Consider the following 20,215-nt stretch of genomic DNA (forward strand, 5'->3'; position numbering starts at 1 on the left):
CCAAGACTAAGAAAGAGCAGAGACTAGGGAAAGGCCTTAGAGTCAGATTGGGTTTCTAGATTTTACTCAGTAGTTATGTCACTTTAAGCCACACTATAGTTCTGAACAAGAAATAATTAAATTAAATTAAATTGTGGGAATTAAATGGCAGGCACTCAACAATTCTGTTTTCATTACCTAGGTCTAGACTTTTTCTTCACATACTAGCACTTCTAATAACAGTCACTGTGCAAGTTTGGGCCATCATCACCTTTATGAGTCCATGCATGCCCACATTAAAAAACAACATGTTTGATCAGATCATTTCTACATTCATTTATAATAGATACTTATTTGCATATTAACTAGAGAGTAATTGTTTGCTGTATATGACTGCTAATGAACTGCTCTAAATTAAAGGACACATTAGGAGGTAGAACCTTTGAGAGGCAAATTCATGAGGGTGAGGTCCTCATGAATGGGATTCATGTCTTTACCAAAAAGAACACTTGACTAAGTCTCTTTTTTATAAGGGCACTAAGAGACTCTGATATTTAAGGACACAACAAGAAGATTCGGTCTGTTAACCAGAAAAATCAATTCTCCAGTAGAACAATCTATCTATTGATAACTTGACCTTGTATTCCTAGCATCTGGTACTGTGAAAAATAAATTGCCTATAAGTCATTTACTGGATAGTTTTTGTTATAGCAGTCCAAACAAGCTAAGAATATGTTTATAGAATTTGTAAATATTACCAAAGAAAACTATGGAGAAGACATCTCCATTTATGCTGGCTTTCTGGTCCTCCCTAAGTCTCACCCAGAGTCCATTCTTAGCCCATCCACCTCTTAGCTGTGCATTTTTAGACTCAATGCATGTCCAAGTGTGTGTGCATGCCTACATATTTTGCCACAATATTTTTCTTGTTTCCAAGTCAGGAAAAGCATATTTAAAATGTATCTTCTGATAAAATTTAGTCAGAAGTGGAAGAAATTGTTATCATGTAAATAAGTGAATAAGAAAAAATAAAGATGAGCATTCAGGGTTGTAGTTATGGGAAAAGGAGTCAGGAGAGATTGCAAAATAAAAAAGCTTATTCTTGGCTGCCAGAATGTGAACACTGAGGAAGACATGGCTCACAGAGAGACTTGTTTCTCATCTTTGTCTCTGACTCAACTATCACAATTGCATAACATCCCGTCATATGGATGTAGTTTGCTTAATTAGTAATCCTCTATTATTGTACATTAGGTTAATTTCTATCCTTCAAAATGATGCTTGTTAAGCACAATTATATACATCATGTCTTAAGGCTCTCCCCTATTAGGATATCAGGTTATATCCTTAGATAGTTATTGGATTATGTAAGATTCTCCAGTTTTATAGAAAATTCCTTTATGCATTTATTTATTTATGTAGATGAGTGTTTTTTATGCATTTAGAACTGTGTGCCACGTGCATGCCTGGTGCCCCTGGAAGTCAGTATAGGGCTTCAGATCCCCTGGGTCTAGAGTTACAGGCAGTTGTCAGCTGCCGTGCAGGTGCTGGGAATTGGACCTAGGTTCTCTGTAAGAACATCCAGTGGCCTTATCCACTGAGCAATCTCCGGCCCCTGAATATTTATTCTTGAAAGTTTTTTCAACTTGTTCTCTTTCTCTGGAAGCTGCTCAGGGAGTCTACTGCCTTTGACTTTTGGTGATGGCAGCATTTACTTTATTGTCCTCTTCTTTTACACCCCTTTCTACTTTATTTCATCATCTGCTGTGATAAATGTCTGAAGAAGGAAACAAAAAATGGGCTATGGAGATGTCTCCATGGGTAAAGTGCCTGCTTTTGCAAGCATGAGGACTAGAGTTTGAATGCCTAGTGCCCACATAAAAAGCCAAGCATGGCATCTGTAACCCTAGCATGCAGGGCGGCATGGGGGGGTGGGAGTTTGGTGGGGCAGAGAAATTGGTGCCGAGGACTTGCCAACATAACCAATTGGTGAGCTTTAGACTCGGTGAGAGATCCTGCTTCAAAAATGTATGGTGGACAGTGACTGAAGAAAGTGTCTGGATATCAACTTCTGGATTCTACATGTGCCCAACGAGGCAGAGGACACCACACAGATATGTGCACACACACACACACACACACACACACAAACACACACACACACACACTCCCCACTCACAAGGGGAGCAGCAGCAGAAGAATCCCAAATATGACCTGTTCTCCACATGCAAACATACACATGTACATTTACATCCTTGTGTAGACATACACATACACACACAAGTACTCATACTACAATGTACATAGAAAAAATAAGCAAAAATAAATAAGGAAAAAGAGCAAAACTGGAAAAGGTCCTTCTTTTCTTATGTGAGTTTTTTCCTAAATAGTTCATTTTATTGCAGGAGGAGGAGAGTATCAGGAGACTTAGCTTTTGTGCTTATGTATTGTGAGGTGTCCTTCTAGAATAGCTCTCCCCGCTTTGGCGTCCGTCTTTTCTGTGTGTTCTCACAATGCTTAGCACTTAGCATGGGACGCTCTGGAAGCAAGGTAGAGCCATTGCTTGCTCACTTTTCGGTATTCATCCTCACCATAAATTGGGTGCTACATTTTGTGCATGCAGCCCCAGATGTCCTTGTTGAGGTATCACACCACTCGCCCCTGGCAGATTAACCCTTGTCAGGTAGGTGTTAATGCCATTGGACACAAGCATAGGGCATATACTTTCAGGAGGTGACTTACCAAATGGGCATTCATGTTCTCCTTCTTGTGAGAATGTCCGTCTCTTCCAATATAGAAATGAACGTGTTTGGACTCACTGTACCATCACTGCAAAGCCTAATTATATTTTCTTTGTTTGCTTGAGACCTCTGACTTGGTGGCTAATGTACAAATGTCAGTTTCAGCTTTCCATACCTTCTTATGTTAAAATGAATGACATAAGCTAAGATGATTAAACTAAATCTTTAATTAAACCTTGGAAGGATGTTTTATAAAATTCCTAGGCTTGATACTCACTTTTCATTCTGTCTTAAGTAGTATCCCAGAGATAATAGGAGAGAAAACCTGGACAATGGAGAAAAGGAATCGCTCACTAGTAACCGCTGAATTTCTGCTCTCACAAGATAAATTTGATGAGTACAAAGACTCCAAAATCAGCTAGACCTGGTGGCACACATCTTTAACCCTAGCATTTGGGAGACAGAGGCAGGTGGATCTCTGTGAGTTCAAGGCCAGCCTGGTGGTCTATAGAATGAGTTCCAGGATAGCCAACGATACACACAGAAACCCTGTCTTGAAAAATAAAAACAATCAAACAATAACAACAACAGCAACAAAACCAAAGCCTCCAAAATCATAGCATGGTTTATGTTTTTGTTGTTGTTGTTGTTTTGCTGACTTAAGCGTGTTCACTACTGCTATGTCAGGATACATCTTCATTATTTATTCTCTCAGACACAAATATGTATTGTATACCCTTCTGCAGACATTTGATAATATTAGGTTTTGTCATGTCATCTGTACATTTAAAATTGACAGTAGTTGTAATGAGTACAAAATATGTTGCTATCTTTCAGACTTTCCCACAGAATTTTAGCATACTTTGATGACTATTGCCTGAGTATTATTATTTGGATGTTTAGAAAATAGAGATCTTTGAAACTCCATACGACTTTCTTAGTTGGAATTCTTCTACAAAGATCCTTTTTAGCCACCTGTCATGTGTATCATTGTGAAAGCATTCTAACTTTGTCTAGTGGATTATGAGTCTTTATTACCAGCCCCTTTATTACCTTAATAGCCAGCTTGCAATGACTTGTCTGGAGGAGCTTTCGTATGACTTATTTCTTTGTCATCTTACTATACCTTCATTAGAATTTGGGGATTTTATTTCTGGAAAATCATATATCTTAGACCTATCTTGTTCAAAATTGCCCATGTTTAGAGACTGTTTGAAACCGAGGCATGAGCGTGAGGTAGGATGTACCTACCTTATTTAATGTGAATCCATGATCAAGTATTTAGTGGAAAAACATGTTTAAAAAGAAACATTCAGGTGTTTGTGTTCCTGAGCGAATGGGGTCTGTGTTAGTAGGCAGTCTGCTGGCACTCAAATATGATGACCCATGTGTGTCATTTGTGGTCTCCTTTTCACCTTATCCCATGACAGCTTCCTCAGCTTTCTGTTAAAGTTTTGTGGGGCCACCCAAAAGAAAGAGATGGACCGAGGATGAGAGGGAAAAAGCCATACAGTTTGCTTGTAAATGGAATTTGGTTTGGTTTTCTTCAAGATATAACCCCTTGTTAAGAGAAGCTTTTTCTTTTGCTAGCCGCTTTGGTTTATCCCCCGCCAGTCGCCTGGGCTCTGCCGTGCCAGCCTGGTTCTAGATCCGCATGAGTCCCAAATAAACACACAGGAGGCTATATTAATTATGAAGCTGTTGGCCTTGCTTGTCCCTTACTGGCTAGCTCTGCCTTAAGTAATTACCCCATAATTGTTAATCTAAGTATGTTTCTTACCGGAGAATAGTTCTCGGCTTCCTACCCCCATGGCGTCACATGTCGACTCCCTTGTGTTTCCCCTCCCAGAATCCTCCTCGACTCCTAGTCCCTCCTATCTAGGTTTTCTATTGGCCAGACAGTACTTTATTGACAAATGCACAGGCAAATAACAGGACTTCCCCAACAACCCCTTGCTCCATTTGCTTTCTTGCTTCCTTTCCATTTATAGTAATAGTTCCCTTTAAAAGAAAACTTTCTAGACTATCATGATTTGAACATTATAATAGATATGTGGACAGGAAGTTCCAAAGTAGGCCCTCATGATTTTCAATCCTTAATATGTTTTTGAGGCTTTACTGTGCACTGTGAATTTTATATACAAGTTCCTATTTAATTTTTATGCAACTGTACGAGACAATTTTTACTGTTTTATAGAAGAGACAGGCTAAACTTAACAAAGTGAAGGGACCTGACTAGATTGCACAATAATAAATGGCATAATGAAGAATTGCATTTGCATTGTGTAACTCTAGAGCCCACATTCTTCACACTAGCTGCCTTCCAGAAAGCTCAATCTGGGTGTGTAAGAAATAGAACATGCAGTGCATATATATTCACCTGTAAAAAGTTCAAGTTCCTGTTGTTTTGAGCTGAGTAAGACCCTGAATTTACTCTCACTTGTAAATGATTTGCACAAAAGCATATGCCAAAAGAAAGACACAAAAGTAGTACTTTAAGGAGGTACTAAGTTAATAGAGTCAGAATATATATATATGAAGACTGATGGACTATTGTATTACAGATACCACGGTTACATATTCACAAGTTGTTTATTTAAGGTTATATTCTCAATTTCAGCCAGATGAGTGAACATGTTCAGGGAAGTTGGTGCCTGCAGATACAGAAGGTGTTAAATGAAAGTTGAACAAATCCCCAGTGATACCTTAAAATACTGAAATTATGCAGTGTTTTATTCTTAATTTAATTTTTAAAAAGCATTTTTGTTGCAAATTTGAAAAAGCAATGCTCATATGGTGAAAATGTGTGAGATAAGAAATACATATAAGCAAATCTTTGAAAAATAAACCTCCATGATCTTAGCACTTAAATATTACCATCCATAACATTTTGGTGTATGTTCTTTCAGAATATTCCACCCCAACCCACTTTCTCTTTCTCTTCCTCCCTCCTCTCTCTGTAAGTAGAATAAGATGAACCTGCTTGCAAAATTTTATATATGCATATATAAAACATCACATTAAGTATCATTTTATAATTTTATTTTCCTTCTATAAACATGTAAACAGCTTTCAGTACAATTAATTATGTATTAAATTATGTTTTTAAAATTGTATTAAAATAAATTATGTCTTAGAAACACACATGCATGCTTCACATGTCAATCCCAACTCCCTCTCCCACCCCTCCTCCCTTGTCCCTCCAATAGCCCTCCTCCGGCCCCCCACCCAATCCCTACATCACTCCCCAGGGAGGGGGAGGCCCTCCTTGGGGGGATCTCCGATAACTGTATTGTGTTTAATGCTGTGATGGCAGTGGGGTGCCAAAACTTTCTGATCATTACAGAGAAAGATAGTATTGTTTTCTTCTTGGTAAAGGTTTTTAAATAGCCACATGTTCCTAAGATGTCCTAAATTCCTTTTATAAATCCTAAGCTGAGTTTTCCCTTTGATTTTTTAGTAGGTGTTGAATTCTGTACATCTATTTCACCTCTTTAGTTTTCCAGTCCTCAAGGTCCCAGGACACATTCGTTGGATTAACTTTCTTTCATAACACACACTAGCCAGTTAACTACTACTGCAATTAACTATGGAGCTATCTCCCTTAAATATTAAAGAGTCCCCTTTTTGATCATCCTTTTGATTTTGTTTTGCCTTGTTTACCACTGATTATAATCAAATAGACCTCTCTGGTACCATTCTGGTCTCACTTAGTCTTCTCTTTATGTCCTCTAGATGGAGAGGAGCCCTGTGTTCTTCTGGATATATAAGGAAGCAACATTTTCTTGATGCCTAATTTCTCTCTATTGCACCCTAGGAGAGAAGACATATGGTTAGAACTGATGAGGAGCTGGCACAACAAATCTGTGGCTCAGTGTGGTTCACCCTCTTCTTCTGGGTCCCAGCTCCCAACTTTCTATTTAGGACAGGTTCTCAGGACCTTGACTTGCTGGACCATTTACAAACCCATGTTCTCTGGACAGAGGAAAAACTGTTCTCCAGCTTCTTTTGGACTTGAACTTGGATTAAAAATTTCGTCCATGTTGTATCCCCTTGATCTCACTATTTGCAGATGATATGATAGTCTACATAAGTGACCCAAAGAATTCTCCCAGGAAACTCCTACAGCTGATAAACACCTTCAGCAAAGTGGCAGGATACACAATTAACTCAAAAAAATCTGTAGCTCTACTATATATAGACAATAAAGGGGATGATAATATGGACAATATCCATAAACAACATAAAATATCTTGGGGTAACTCTAACCACACAGGTGAAAGACCTTTATAACAAGAACTTTGAGTCTTTAAAGAAAATAATTAAAGAACATACCAGAAAATGGAAAAATATTCCATATTCTTGAATAGGTAGGATCAACATAGTAAAAATGTCAATCTTTCCAAAAGCAATCTACAGATTCAGTGTAATCCCTATCAAAATAACAGCACAATTCTTCACAGACCTTGAATCGACAATCCTCAACTTTATATGGAAAAACAAAAGACCCAGGACAGCCAAAACAACCCTGTACAACTTCAGGAGATATCACCATCCCTGACTTCAACCTCTACTATAGAGCTATATTCCTGAAAACAGATTGGTATTGGCACAAAAATAGACAGGTAGACCAATGGAACCAAATTGAAAATCCTGATTTTAACCCACACACCTTTGAATACCTGATCTTTGACAAAGAAGCTAAAACTATATAATGAAAAAAGAAAGCATCTTCAACAAATGGTGTTGGTGTAACTGGATGCTGGCACATAAAATACTGCAGATAGATCTATATCTATCACTGTGCACAAAACTGAAGTCCAAATAGATCAAAGACCTCAACATCAATCCAACCACACTGAACCTCTTAGAAGAGAAAATGGGAAGGACCCGGCCAAATTGGTACAGGAGACTGCTTCCTGAACATAACACCAGTGGCACAGACAATTAATAAATGGGACCTTCTGAAACTGAGAAGCTTCTGTAAGGCAAAGGACACAGTCAACAAGACAAAACAACAGTCCACAGAATGGGAAAAGATATTCACCAATCCCACATCAGACAGAGGGCTGATCTCCAAAATTTACAAAGAACTTGAGAAGCAAGTCTCTAAAACACCAAAGGATCAAATTAAAAAGTGGGGTACAGAAATAAATAGAGAATTCTCAATAGAGGAGTCCAAAATGGCTGAAAGACACTTGAGAAAGTGCTCAACATCCTTAGCCATCAGGGAAATGCAAATCAAAACAACTCTGAGACACCATCTCACTTCCATCAGAATGGCTAAAATAATAAAAAAACACTAATGACAGTTTATGCTGGAAAAAATGTGGAGAAAGGGGAACACTCCTCCACTGCTGGTGGGAGTGCCAATTTGTGTAGCCACTTTGGAGATTGATATGGAGATTTCTCAGGAAATCAGTCTACCACAAGATCTAGCAATTCCACTCTTAGGCATATACCCAAAAGATGTACACTCATACAATAAGGACATCTGCTCAACTATGTTCATAGCAGCATTATTTGTAATAGCCTGAACTTGGAAGCAACCTAGATGAGTGGATAGAGAAAATGTGGTACATTTACACAATGGAGTATTACTCAGCAGAAAAAAAACGGAATCTTGAAATTTACAGGCAAATAGATGGTACTAGAAGAAACCATCCTGAGTGAGGTAACCTAGTCACAAAAAGACAAACATAGTATGAACTCACTCATATATGGATTTTAGACATAGAGCAGGGGATTGCCAGCCTACAATCCCACCACCAGCAAGTCTGGGAAAAAGGGAGGACCCTAAGAGAGATATGCATAGTAACTTGGAGAAGGGAAGTGGGACCAGATCTCCTAATTGGAATGGGAGCAGGGGGGAGGGGAGGGGAGAAGGAGATGGGAGAAAAGGAGGGGAGAGGAGGACACAGAGGAGCAGGAAGGTTGAATCAGGGAAAGAATAGAGGAGAGAACGATGAGAGATACCATAATAGAGGGAGCTATTATAGGTTGGAGGAGATATCTGGCACTAGTGAGTTTCTCAGAGATCTACAAGAATGACACCAACTAGCATTAAGGCTACCTTAAATGCCCTTCCCTGATAATGAGATTGATGTCTACCTTATATGCCATCCTAGAACCCTCATCCAGTGGCTGAGGGAAGCAGAGGCAGACACCCACAGCTAAAAATCAAACTGAACCCCTGGAACCCATTTGCAAAATGGAGTGATGAGCAAATGAATCAAGACTTGGTTGGTGAAACCCTCAGAGGCAGCTGACCTAAACAAGGGGGAATGCATGGACCCCAGACTAGTGACTGAGAGGCCAGCATGGAACTGATCCAGACTCCCCCCACCAACCTGAGTGTCAGAGAGGAGGTCTCTGTAATCTATGGAACCTTGGAGAGTAGATCAGTATTTATTCCTGGCATACAAATGGAATCTGGGAGCCCATTCCACATGGAGGGATGCTCTTTCAGGCTGGACACATGGGGGAGGACCTAGGCCCTGCCCAGGATGATATGACAGACTCTGAAAATCCCTCATGGAAGGCATTACCCTCCCTGAGGAGCAGAGAGGAGATGGAGTGGGGTGTGTGGTTGGGGGATGTTGGGGAACTGGGGAAGGAGAGGATGGAGAGGGAACTTGGAGTAACATGTGTAAAAAGTTAAATAGTTAAATAAAAAATTGTTATTAAAAATTTCATCCATGGTGTGATGTGCAATGACAGAATTATAAGATCATATAAGAGGTGTGCATCCAAGCTATGACTTCTAATCCATTTTATCCTCCACAAAGCTTTCATTTTCTGTTTGACTCATAGATAATTTCTTAATTGATTATGGACTTATAGAGGGAGGAGAGGATAGTGAATTTACAGAATTAGCACACTCTAACAACACCAAATTCTCCTTGCAAGTATAACATGACTCAGTTGTTAACATCATTGACCATTTTCTAAATTTGAAGCTTTGGACCTTTCTACTTTATGACCCTCCTAACTTCCCTTTATGGTTTCTTGTGCCCAGAATACCCTGCTGATTTCTCAGTTTGAAATCTCTTTGCTATTCAAAACCAATATGATATGAAGACTATATGATAAAGCAGAGTGTGCATTTCCATGGTAACAACATGATAATTAGAGACTGTTTCTGAACAGAATTGGCACAAACAACATGCTATTAACTCAAAGATACATTTTCTATAAAAGCCTGTGACAATTTTCTGAGTAAAACTATTTTCCATATTTTAAGAAATAAAATACTTTAATTACTTGAGAATATCATACATGCATATAGTATATTTTGGTCATAATCACCCCATTCCTCATCCAACCTCCTCTTATATTTATCTCTTACTTTGCCATCCCTTCGCAACTTTTTGTCTTCTTGTTCTTAAAAAAAACACAACTATATACACATGAGTGTGAGGCTATCAACTTCAGCATAGTGATGCTTCTTCCTTCAGAGGCCGTCAACTGTCAAAAGCCATCAACAGTTAGGTGTGGAGGCTGATGAAGCCATTCACCTCTACTTGCTAGAATGCTGATTGGCTTGATCTTATATAGATCTTAAGCAGCTGCTGTGCGTTCATGACTGCACTGGTTTTTTCGTGTCCAGAAGACACCATTACATCCAGGTCCTCCCAGATCTCTAGCTCTAACAATACTTCTGCTCCTCTTAAGAGATGGCCTCTGAGCCTTTTGGAGAGGGATTTAATATAGATATCCCATTTGTGCTTGGCTGCTCCACACTTCCTCTGCATGTTTCACTTAAAAAGCTGGCCAGATATTTAATTGTATGCATATGTCTTTATTCAATAAAGCAATTTGTCCTCATTATAGCATAGTTTTCTTCATTTTATTAGTTCTCTGAGAGTTTCATACAATATTTTTTGATCATTTTTGTTCCTTCCTTCCAGTTCTACTTGCTTTCCTACCCACTCAGCTTTGTATCTTGATTGTTTAAAGCTACTCAAGTTCCATCTTTTGCTGCTCATGTACTCTTCTACAAGAGCAAGGTAAACCTACCAAGGACCATCTCTCTTCCATTAGCTATCAATTGCCAATAGCCCCTTATCTAGGACTTCATGACAACCTCCCCTTTCCATGCTGGCATTTTGTGTGTCTTGATCTTGCAACAGGCTTCTTGCTTGCTGTCCAAACTGCTGTGAATTCATATGTGCAACTTCCCCACACCCATTACCTCTAGCTCTTAGCAAAAATACTCTAGAAAGCAAAACCTTTGTGGTTATTTTCTCGGTGTTGAGAGAGAACATCCCTTTGGGGGTGTGCATGAAAGGAAAAAGCACCAACAAAGTGACCAGGGGAATAACCAGGGCAGGTTTGGGTTACTTGAACCAGCCAGATCTTGCTCACTATCATAAAAAATGCCCCTTCTGTATTTGAATGATGTTTTTATATGCAAGTCAAGGACTTAACTTTGTAAAACAGAAGTGTTGATTATGGTTAGCTTAAGAAAAAGGATGCTTATTGCTAAGAAATGGGGTAGGTCACAGGTTCTTAGAACAGGCTGGTGAACCAGCTGTCAGAGTCAGGCATGATGGGAAAGCCAGGTGGTGAAACTGTGGCCAAGTCACACTGAAGAACTGTCTGGCTAAGCTGCACCAGTTGCTCCTGCTGGCTGTGCCAGAGCCCTGTCTGTGTTTCTAATGGAGATATTTGTTTTTTCTTAATCTTTGCCAAAGCGCAGTGTAAACAGTTTCTGATCATAGTTTGTAGGAGTTATCAGAAGGATTTGGAATCTGGGACTACTAATAAAGACTCACATGCGGGCAGATTTCTCACACGTGGAAGGAATTCAGAGGCTGGGTAGTCACAAAATGTAACGAATTTCATTTCCACGTATTTTCAGTCTTGCAACTTGATTTCAGTTTCTTAGGGAGATCTTTTCAGACCTTCAAGACTTACTAGGGTTCCACTTAAGTAGTTTCACACAGGAGTCAATAATCCCTCCCTGCACACTAACTGTATTTCTAATCAGTTATGTGTAGGCTTTGTTTAGGTCCAGGTTTTTCCATCTGGATTATATGTCTGAGCCATAGGAGCTGTGTCTATTTTGATCACTGCCTCATTTTTAGAGCAGAGAATTGGGTCTAAATTGAGTTAAGTGTTCTGTGTATGTAATTGTCTCTCAATGTACTTGGGGGGCTAGAACAGATGTTCAGATTAGCCAATTTAAAATTTCTTATGTAAAATGACATACTGTTTAAATACAATTGCATGTATATATAGCATTGGTAGATCATTTATAATACCTAATATAATGTTGGTGCAACATATAAGTGGTTGTATGTTATTAGAACTACTTACAATAAAAATAATAATAAAAAGAAATAATAGAAAGAATAATAAAAGGAATGATAAAAAGAAACAAGTTTGGGTAAGTTCAGTATAGATGGAACTTATTTTTCTTTACACACTTTTTTGAGCCACTATTGTTTGAATCTGTGACATGGAAACCATGACAGCAGAAGGCTGGCTCAGCTTACTCAATATTTGTTGGGCCTTCTTATTTCTAGATTTGTTACATTGTATCTTTAGTCCATGGTCTCCATACTCTCTTCTGATACCCACTCTGTAGTTGACTAATTTTATTTTCTATTTATTTTGTCCACTATGTTGTTTAATGTATTGATATGGGTTCCTATTTCAAGGACTCTATTTTCCCGTATAAACTGGGTCCCAATTTCAGTGACCCTATTTTCATGTCTAAAAGAGCTACTTGATATTTTTTAGCATTTTGATGGCTCCTTAATTAAACCTTCAGTTTGTTTTTATTTAAACATATTCAGTTCATTTATTTAGTATGCTGCCATGACATGCTTAGCAATTCTGTGAGTAGTAAACACTATGAGGCATGGCTTTTTTGTGTGTGTTTGTCATTCATGTGATTCTCATTTATGTTGTCTTATTTTGTGTTTGCTTAATGATTCACACAATGAGCTCTTGAGCCTCAGATGTTTATCCAAGGACTTGCTTTGGCATTTGTATTTAAATTAAATTCTCCATAGGTGATTTTTTGTTATTATATTTGTAATATGGATTTTTTTACCTCACACATGGAGGTGATTATAGATTCTTAAGAAATATTTTACCAATATTCTATGTATTTATTTTATTATTATTTTTTATTCTCTCATACATTACATCATCCTGACCATAGGCTCTCCATCCTCCTCCTCATCCCTGTCCCCACCTTCTCTCTCTCCCAGATCCATTCCTCCTTTCTTTCTTTTCTAAAAACAGAGCAGGTCTCCCAGGAATATCAACCAAACAAGACATAACAAGTTACAAAAAGACCAGGCAGAAGCCCTCATGTCAAGGCTGGATGAGGCAACTAGTAGGAGGAAAAGAGTCCCAAGTACAGGCAAAGGTTTCAGAGACTCACACTGTTGGGGGTCCCAAAAGAATATCAAGCTACACAACCATGCACATATGCAGAGGAACTAGCTCAGATCCATGAAACACAACTAGCAAAAAAAGAAAGAAAAAAGAAAACATAAATTTTCTATCTACTTAAGACCAAGCTTAGTCAGACATGTTTGAACCTTTTCCTTTGTGACTTTTTTCCTTTTTATTTACACATAAGAAGCTTCCTTTGGGGCTTGGCACTATGTGCCAGGTTTTATCTTTTGTGTTCCACATAGGAAACTCATTCAATCCAAACTCACAGGCCACCAGGAACCCACAGGCTCCATGTTCTAGTGGTTGTTACCCTAATTTTACTCTTTACTCTTGAAGAGTTTTTACTTAGTTTCTATAAGATCTTCTAGGAAAAAAAATAGATCATTTATATTTCATTAAGAATTCCTACATTTTTTAAATCAAGAGAAATCCTTCTGAATAAAGCATTTTAATACTGCAAAATAGCTGATCTTGATAAATATTTATTAAGGAATGAGCAAAGTGACTTCTAAACTGATGACCAGGGAGAATTCGTTGCCATACAGCTGTTAACCTGCTGTCCAAAGTAGTAGAGTGCAGTTGATAAGAAAATACATGCACTACAAAGAAACTCCCATTTTCTTCATAGAAACAAACCTCAAAACCATCATTCAAATATAGAACTGAAAGGAGACTTTCTGGATAGTGGGAAAGATCTAACTGGACCAAGTAACTTAGACCTGTATTAGTTACTCCCCCAGCCACTTTGTGGTATGTTTTTTCCAGATATCTACTCCATTTCATGAACATTCCAAAGGGTGTCTGTTCTCTTTCAACACTGGAAAAGCAATCATAGTTTTTGTCTTGTAGTGTGCTTTGCAACAAGTTCAGATTGCTTTGAATATACTGTACCGAACGAAGCTGAAGGGTGACAGGCGAGAAATAAATGCAGTATGAATATCCTTATATAATCTCTTGTTGGATGTCATGCAGCATCAATTCTACCATGCTCTGTTGGTGCAAGACACCCCAGACCATGTATACCATGAATAGAGCCAAGATCTCATCACTTCACTGAAAAAATGTTAGTTCCGTTACACCAAAAACAAGTGGGTGCAAGCTATGTGTGTGTGTTGGTATGGCCATCTTTAGAAAATACAATCTGCCACATGCATATACATTCCATAGTTGTTATAAACACAGTATTATATTAGAAAACATCCTGCATAATGCTTGGAACTCTGTAATTGCTCCAAATGCATTAATTATCTTTTCTATAGCTTTCCTCCCTTTATGTAAGAAAAATACAACAGGATTTTATTTTAAGAGATATATAATGGATGAGAAATAAAAAACAGTGTTATTTTTCTTGCATGTTCTACTATAATGAGTTGCCAGGCCAGCAAATGCCCATTTTTCAAATGAGAGAATTATGGCACAAGATGTTTAGAAACTTTATGCTTAAACTAATTTGGTAAGATGATTTTTTTTGTTCTCTATTTGTTCTTTAAACATTTAGTTTAAGCTAACGTATATCTATAACTTGATGAGTGTTTTGCTAACTAGATGCAGTTAAGCAGTAGTCATGTCAGAAATAGAACACGGCCAGCAGCCCATATTTTATATCTCTTTCCAGTCACCAGTCTCCAGCTTCCCAGCAAGAGGCAGCAGCTTGACTTCTAAGATCACTGATTAATATTGTTTTACAACCTGTATGCATATTTGTTAGTTTTATTCCTCCTGTTACCAAATATTTGGTAGAAATGACTTAATAGAGATAAGATACATTTTATCTTACATTTTTTTCTGGGCCAGTTATTTGGCAGGAAATCTCAGAGGTGGGATGTGTGGAGGAAGAAGTCAATCACCTCATGGTAGAAGGAATCATAGAGCAAGGAAGGGTCTAGTGACCAGGTGTGATCTTCAGTGTCACAGATCTAATGACCTACTTCTTCCTGCTATATTTCCTAAAGGTTCTACAACCTCCTCAAATGCCACAACCACTTAGGAACCAAGAATCCAGTGCTTGTGCCCAGGAAGGCATTTCATGCTTAAAGCACAATTCCATAGCATCACAGGCAGGTGCCATTTTGTGCTTGTTTTCTTTTGTTTCATGATAACCTGATAATACAAACTTTCATGGCTAAATGGAATCTTATTTTGCTAAAATCCCTGTATTAATTGCCCGTTCTAGAGTTGGTTTACGTGTAGCTTTCAGCTTTTGACTGACTTGTATCATCCTGCTATGAACATAATTTAGCATGAGTTGTGGTCAACCCTTCGTACTTACTGAGCATGTACCTAGCAGTAGAAAGTGCTCTTTTTGGAGTTATACACTGTCGACCAATTTATCATACTGTTCTTGGTTCCACTGTAGTTTCTCTACACTTAGTTTTCTTTTCTAATCTATTTTAGGTAGGTAGCTTGAGTTTCTAGGTTCCTGCTTAAAGCTCCTGGCTTCAGTAAATCAGAAGCAGCTTGAAGTTTAAGCCCTTCCTGTGTTTGAAGGCAAAGTGATAATGTACAGGAAGGGTAACTTTAGTTAAGGAGGACTTTGAAGGATAAAGAAGGCAACAGACAGAGGGTTGACAAAAAGCAGACAAAAGTCATGCGATCTGTAAGACCACAGGGCCAGAGGGCTTGAATACTTGCTTATGCTCTTTTTAGTAGTGCAAACATAGAATCTGTGATCTACACTGGGGTATATTTAAGAGTGAAAGGACATGTTATTAATAATTATACAAGGGGAATGTGTGTCTTTTAGGGCCACCTCAGGAAAAGTGGGATTATTTTAGGTAGCTTTAGGGGAAACTTACAAATGTGGATGCTTGAGAATGTGAAAGGCAGCTTTATTGTCTAAATAAGACCAGATGGTGAGTGGTGGCACAAGCCTTTAATCCAGCACCCAGGAGGCAGAGGCAGGAGGACCTCTGTGAGTTTGAGGCTAGCTTGATCTACTGAGCAAGTTTTAGGACAGGCTCCAAAGTTACAGAGAAATGCTGCCTCTCCTTTCCTCCCCCCAAAAGAAAAATATAGTAGGGTAAAACTCTGAAGTGCCTCCTATCCCACGGAGATTTCAATGCTCCCGTCATGTGTGCTGTGGTATTTTATCTGATATATGATCGAGGCTTGTTTGTGCTTTTTTTGTGGCATAAGTGGCATATGTGGAGGTGTCTCATAGTTCTAAGAAAGTCATTGACCTAGGAACATTTTATGTGACTTGTTCTCTTTGTTTTCCTCTCAAAGTTCCCAGAAGAAATTGGAAATGGTAGAAAATAAGTTTGGTGTCAATTTTAGGCTCCAAGAATGAAAGAGAGGAAAATGAGCTCCCAAACCTAGCAAAGAATAATCTAACATCCCTGGAGTTCAGGGGAAGTATGGGTAGAACTTTAGTTCCCCAAGATGATACATAAATATCCAACCCAGCTTGTAAACAAAGGCAGTAGCTTCATCCCCATAGAGGCCGCATTTAGAGAAATTCCCAGGAGAAATTTGTCTAATCAGGTTCCCAAGATCACTAAACTGTGCAACTTCCTGCAATAAGCCAGTTTTTAGTTCTTTTAAAAAGGGATGTTTGTGTTCTTGAAGTTGATTGCGAGCAACTTGGACAATCCAGTTGAACAGTGGTCCATTCCTTGAGCACTGCAGAGACCTTGGGTCAGATAAAGCTCCGTTTCTAAGCATCAGGAGAATAAGAAGAGTGAGTATCCATTGCTGTCAGATTCTGGATAATGGATAAAGCTATCACATGAAGCCTTGTACTGAGAAGAACCAAGGAGAAGGAAAGGAAAGTTCTGAATTCTGTCTTTCCTGATGGTTTTGTGCTAAACATATACACAAGGGTTCTAGAAAGCATTGACCACTCCGCAGCCCTCAGCACTGACTCTGAGGTAAGTAAAGGAGTTGAAAGGCAGTATATACAGAGACAGTAGGGAAGACCATGGGCTTGGTTTTCTCTGTAGGCAGGAACTTTGTATGTGATTAAGAGGGAGAGTTGTGCAGAGCATAGTTTCTGCAGGTCTACATTTAATAAAGCCTAAGGCAGTGGACTGGATTGTATTCTTGGATCTTCAGTCATCGTTTGGAGAGGTCATGGGTAATCAACTGAAACCATCAGCTTTTTCATGTATCAAGCAAGATCAGAATCCTTGTTGCCCATGAAAACAGAAAGGTTGAATTTTTAATCAGCCCAGGGGAAATGAGATACTTTCAGTCATTCTATTAATGGCTTAAGATGAAGAGAAGTGTAGATGAGGGAGGAGAGGCCAAAGAAAAGAGGGCACGCATATACATTGACTTGTCTTCTAGAGCCTCCGTCCATTGTGCGTGCTCATGTCTGTCACCTTCTGTGTGTTTTACTCCACTTCCCCAGGCATCTTGTCAGAAGAGAATGACCCTGAGAAACAGCTCTGTGACTGAGTTTATCCTTGTGGGATTTTCAGACCAACCAGCTCTCCAGCTACTCTTCTTCTTCTTCTTCTTCTTAGTCATCTATGTGCTCACTGTGGTAGGCAATTTGGGCTTGATCACCTTAATTGGGATGAATTCTAGCCTTCATACCCCAATGTACTTCTTTCTCTTCAACTTGTCCTTAATAGATTTCTGTTATTCCTGTGTGTTTACCCCCAAAATGTTGAATGATTTTGTCTCAGAAAATACCATCTCCTATGTGGGGTGCATGAGTCAACTGTTTTTCTTCTGCTTCTTTGTCAATTCGGAGTGCTATGTGTTGGTGTCAATGGCCTATGATCGCTATGTGGCCATCTGTAACCCTCTGCTGTACACAGTTATCATGTCTCCGAAGGTTTGTACTCTGCTGATGCTTGGTTCATATGTGATAGGGTTTGGTGGGGCCATGGCCCACACTGGAAGCATGCTGAGACTTACTTTCTGTGAATCCAACACAATCCACCACTATCTCTGTGAAGTTCTCCCCCTCCTACAGCTCTCCTGCACCAGTACCTATGCCAATGAGCTTGTATTTTTTATTGTTGTTGGCGTGGTCATCACAGTATCCAGTATCAGCATCTTTATCTCTTATGCTTTGATTCTCTCCAACATTCTTAGGATTCCTTCTGCTGAGGGCAGATCAAAAGCCTTTGGCACATGTGGTTCCCATGTAGTTGCTGTTGCTCTGTTTTTTGGGTCCGGGGCATTCACCTATTTAACAAACTCTTTCCCCGGTTCAATGGAAGAGGGAAGGTTTGCTTCAGTATTTTATACCAACCTGGTCCCCATGCTTAACCCACTGATCTACAGTTTGAGGAATAAAGATGTTAAACTTGCCCTAGATAAAACCTTGAAGAGAGTGCTCTTCTGATGGGTCTGGTGGTATCATTGGTAATTAAATACTAGTAAGCATACTCAAATATTATTTTCCACAAGCAAAGCTTTCCTTCTACTTTAAAAAAATTGATATGTTTTTGAGGATTATACCATTTGGTGTCTCTTTGCCATAACCTTGCATCTACTATATGATACTGTTTATTGGATACAACACTAAACCCAAGAGAGAATTATCCTGATGTACTTTTCATTTTTCTTTGATTTGTCCAGGAAGAATATTTCTAGCTGGAAAAAATGGCACAGAGTGGTAGGAGTCCCAAGAACAATTTTATCAAGCTTTGTAACATGTCTTACCAAAGACCCAAGATAGAGTCTTAGTGTCATAGGCAACAATCTTCTACCTCTTGAAGAGGCTACTTGACAAAGAAGGCTGTAAACTTCCCTTTCACATATATGTATGTATACACACACACAAGAAGACCTCACCCAAGAAATTTATATGTCTTGATTTGTAAGGACAGATCAATTCTTAAATATTCATTACAAATTCCTGGTCCTTGGGATGGTAATCATAGTGAGTGGTTTTATAATTGATAAATCTCCTGTGCTCTAGGATTGAGGGCAAGAGGAAGAACACAGAACTTCTATGGATTTGCATGATGATATAACATATTGCCCCCCTGGAGAACATCATGGAGCTTTGGAACTTTTAGAAGAATTATTTTTATTTTTACTTATTGAGTTTTTTGAGGTAGTATCTTTGTAGTCCAACTGGACTTGGACTCATTAGGGAACTTAGGCGACTTTGAACTCTTCATCTACATCAGTCTCCCTTTCTGTCGCATCTGTCTGCCTTCTTGCTAAGACAGAAAGATGGCAAGTTCAAGGTCAGCTTGTACCTGTGTGCATACATTACTATGCCTGGCCCTCCTTTATTTTTCAAGGTGGATTTAGATTTTACCATCTCTGAAAAAGTGTGTTTGGGTTATAACAATTATAGAACCAGGAAGCAGGTGTAATCTTATACTTCCTATCTCTCAGGGATACTGGACTGGATACGCATTTTGAGGGCCATGGACCATTCTGTACCCCTATGTCAAATGTTTGGCTATTCTATATTGAACAGCTCATATTTTGAGAAATATAGCCTCATATTACCTTGGCTATACAGAGGAAGATGAATATGAAGTCATGTTGGCCTGAATTGAGGTGGGGAAGACCAGACTACTTCTTTGGAAAGGCAGGCAATATTTAAGAAGAAAACGGAACTTAGGGTGTTCTTGAGGAAAACCTGTGCAAAGCACCATTTGGTGCTTTTACTTAGGACACTGGGAATGTCATAAATATGAAAGATTACATCTATATTTTTATTTTGGTTCTGTTTTTCCAACTCTTCTAAAAAAACGGGTGAGAGGCTTGATGTGTGCTAATGTGAGGCATAAAACAGTGAAGGGGAGTGAGGCTTCTTCTTGTTACTTCCCTATCGATCCACACACTAGGATGATGAAAAGAAGGCATCCACAGTGTCCCAGGTGGCCAGCAAGATGTCATGGGTGGTAGCTTAGAGCAGCAAGGATACTCATCTGAGATGTGGGTCTGATAGATGAGAGGTAAGACAAACTGTGTTTTCATCGAATATACTAGATGCAAAAGATCACTGAAAAATGGTGAAAATGTAGATACCCAGATTATGTCTAGATTATGATGATGAGACTCAATGTTTACTGAACATGCAAAGCATTGTATATATTTTATATGCCAAGAGGTGACTAATGTGTAGTACCTCATTTATTCGATTTGAACCTATGCTAATC

At 38.8% G+C, this 20,215-nt stretch overlaps 1 protein-coding gene across 1 annotated transcript; it reads left to right on the plus strand.

The window, feature by feature from the left end:
• The first annotated feature begins 17,502 nt into the window (after positions 1-17,502).
• Positions 17,503-18,435, plus strand: LOC101828630 (olfactory receptor 8B4). The gene has a single exon (XM_005069344.3). The coding sequence runs from the start codon at positions 17,506-17,508 to the stop codon at positions 18,433-18,435; it is 930 nt and encodes a 309-aa protein (XP_005069401.1). The 5' UTR covers positions 17,503-17,505.
• The last annotated feature ends 1,780 nt before the right edge of the window (positions 18,436-20,215 follow it).

The sequence above is a fragment of the Mesocricetus auratus genome, unplaced genomic scaffold, assembly GCF_017639785.1.
Source record: "Mesocricetus auratus isolate SY011 unplaced genomic scaffold, BCM_Maur_2.0 Super-Scaffold_100022, whole genome shotgun sequence".
NCBI lineage: Eukaryota > Metazoa > Chordata > Mammalia > Rodentia > Cricetidae > Mesocricetus > Mesocricetus auratus.

Coding starts and splice junctions, on each gene's coding strand:
- LOC101828630 (XM_005069344.3), top strand. CDS start 17,506: ATGACCCTGAGAAACAGCTCTGTGACTGAGTTTATCCTTGTGGGATTT.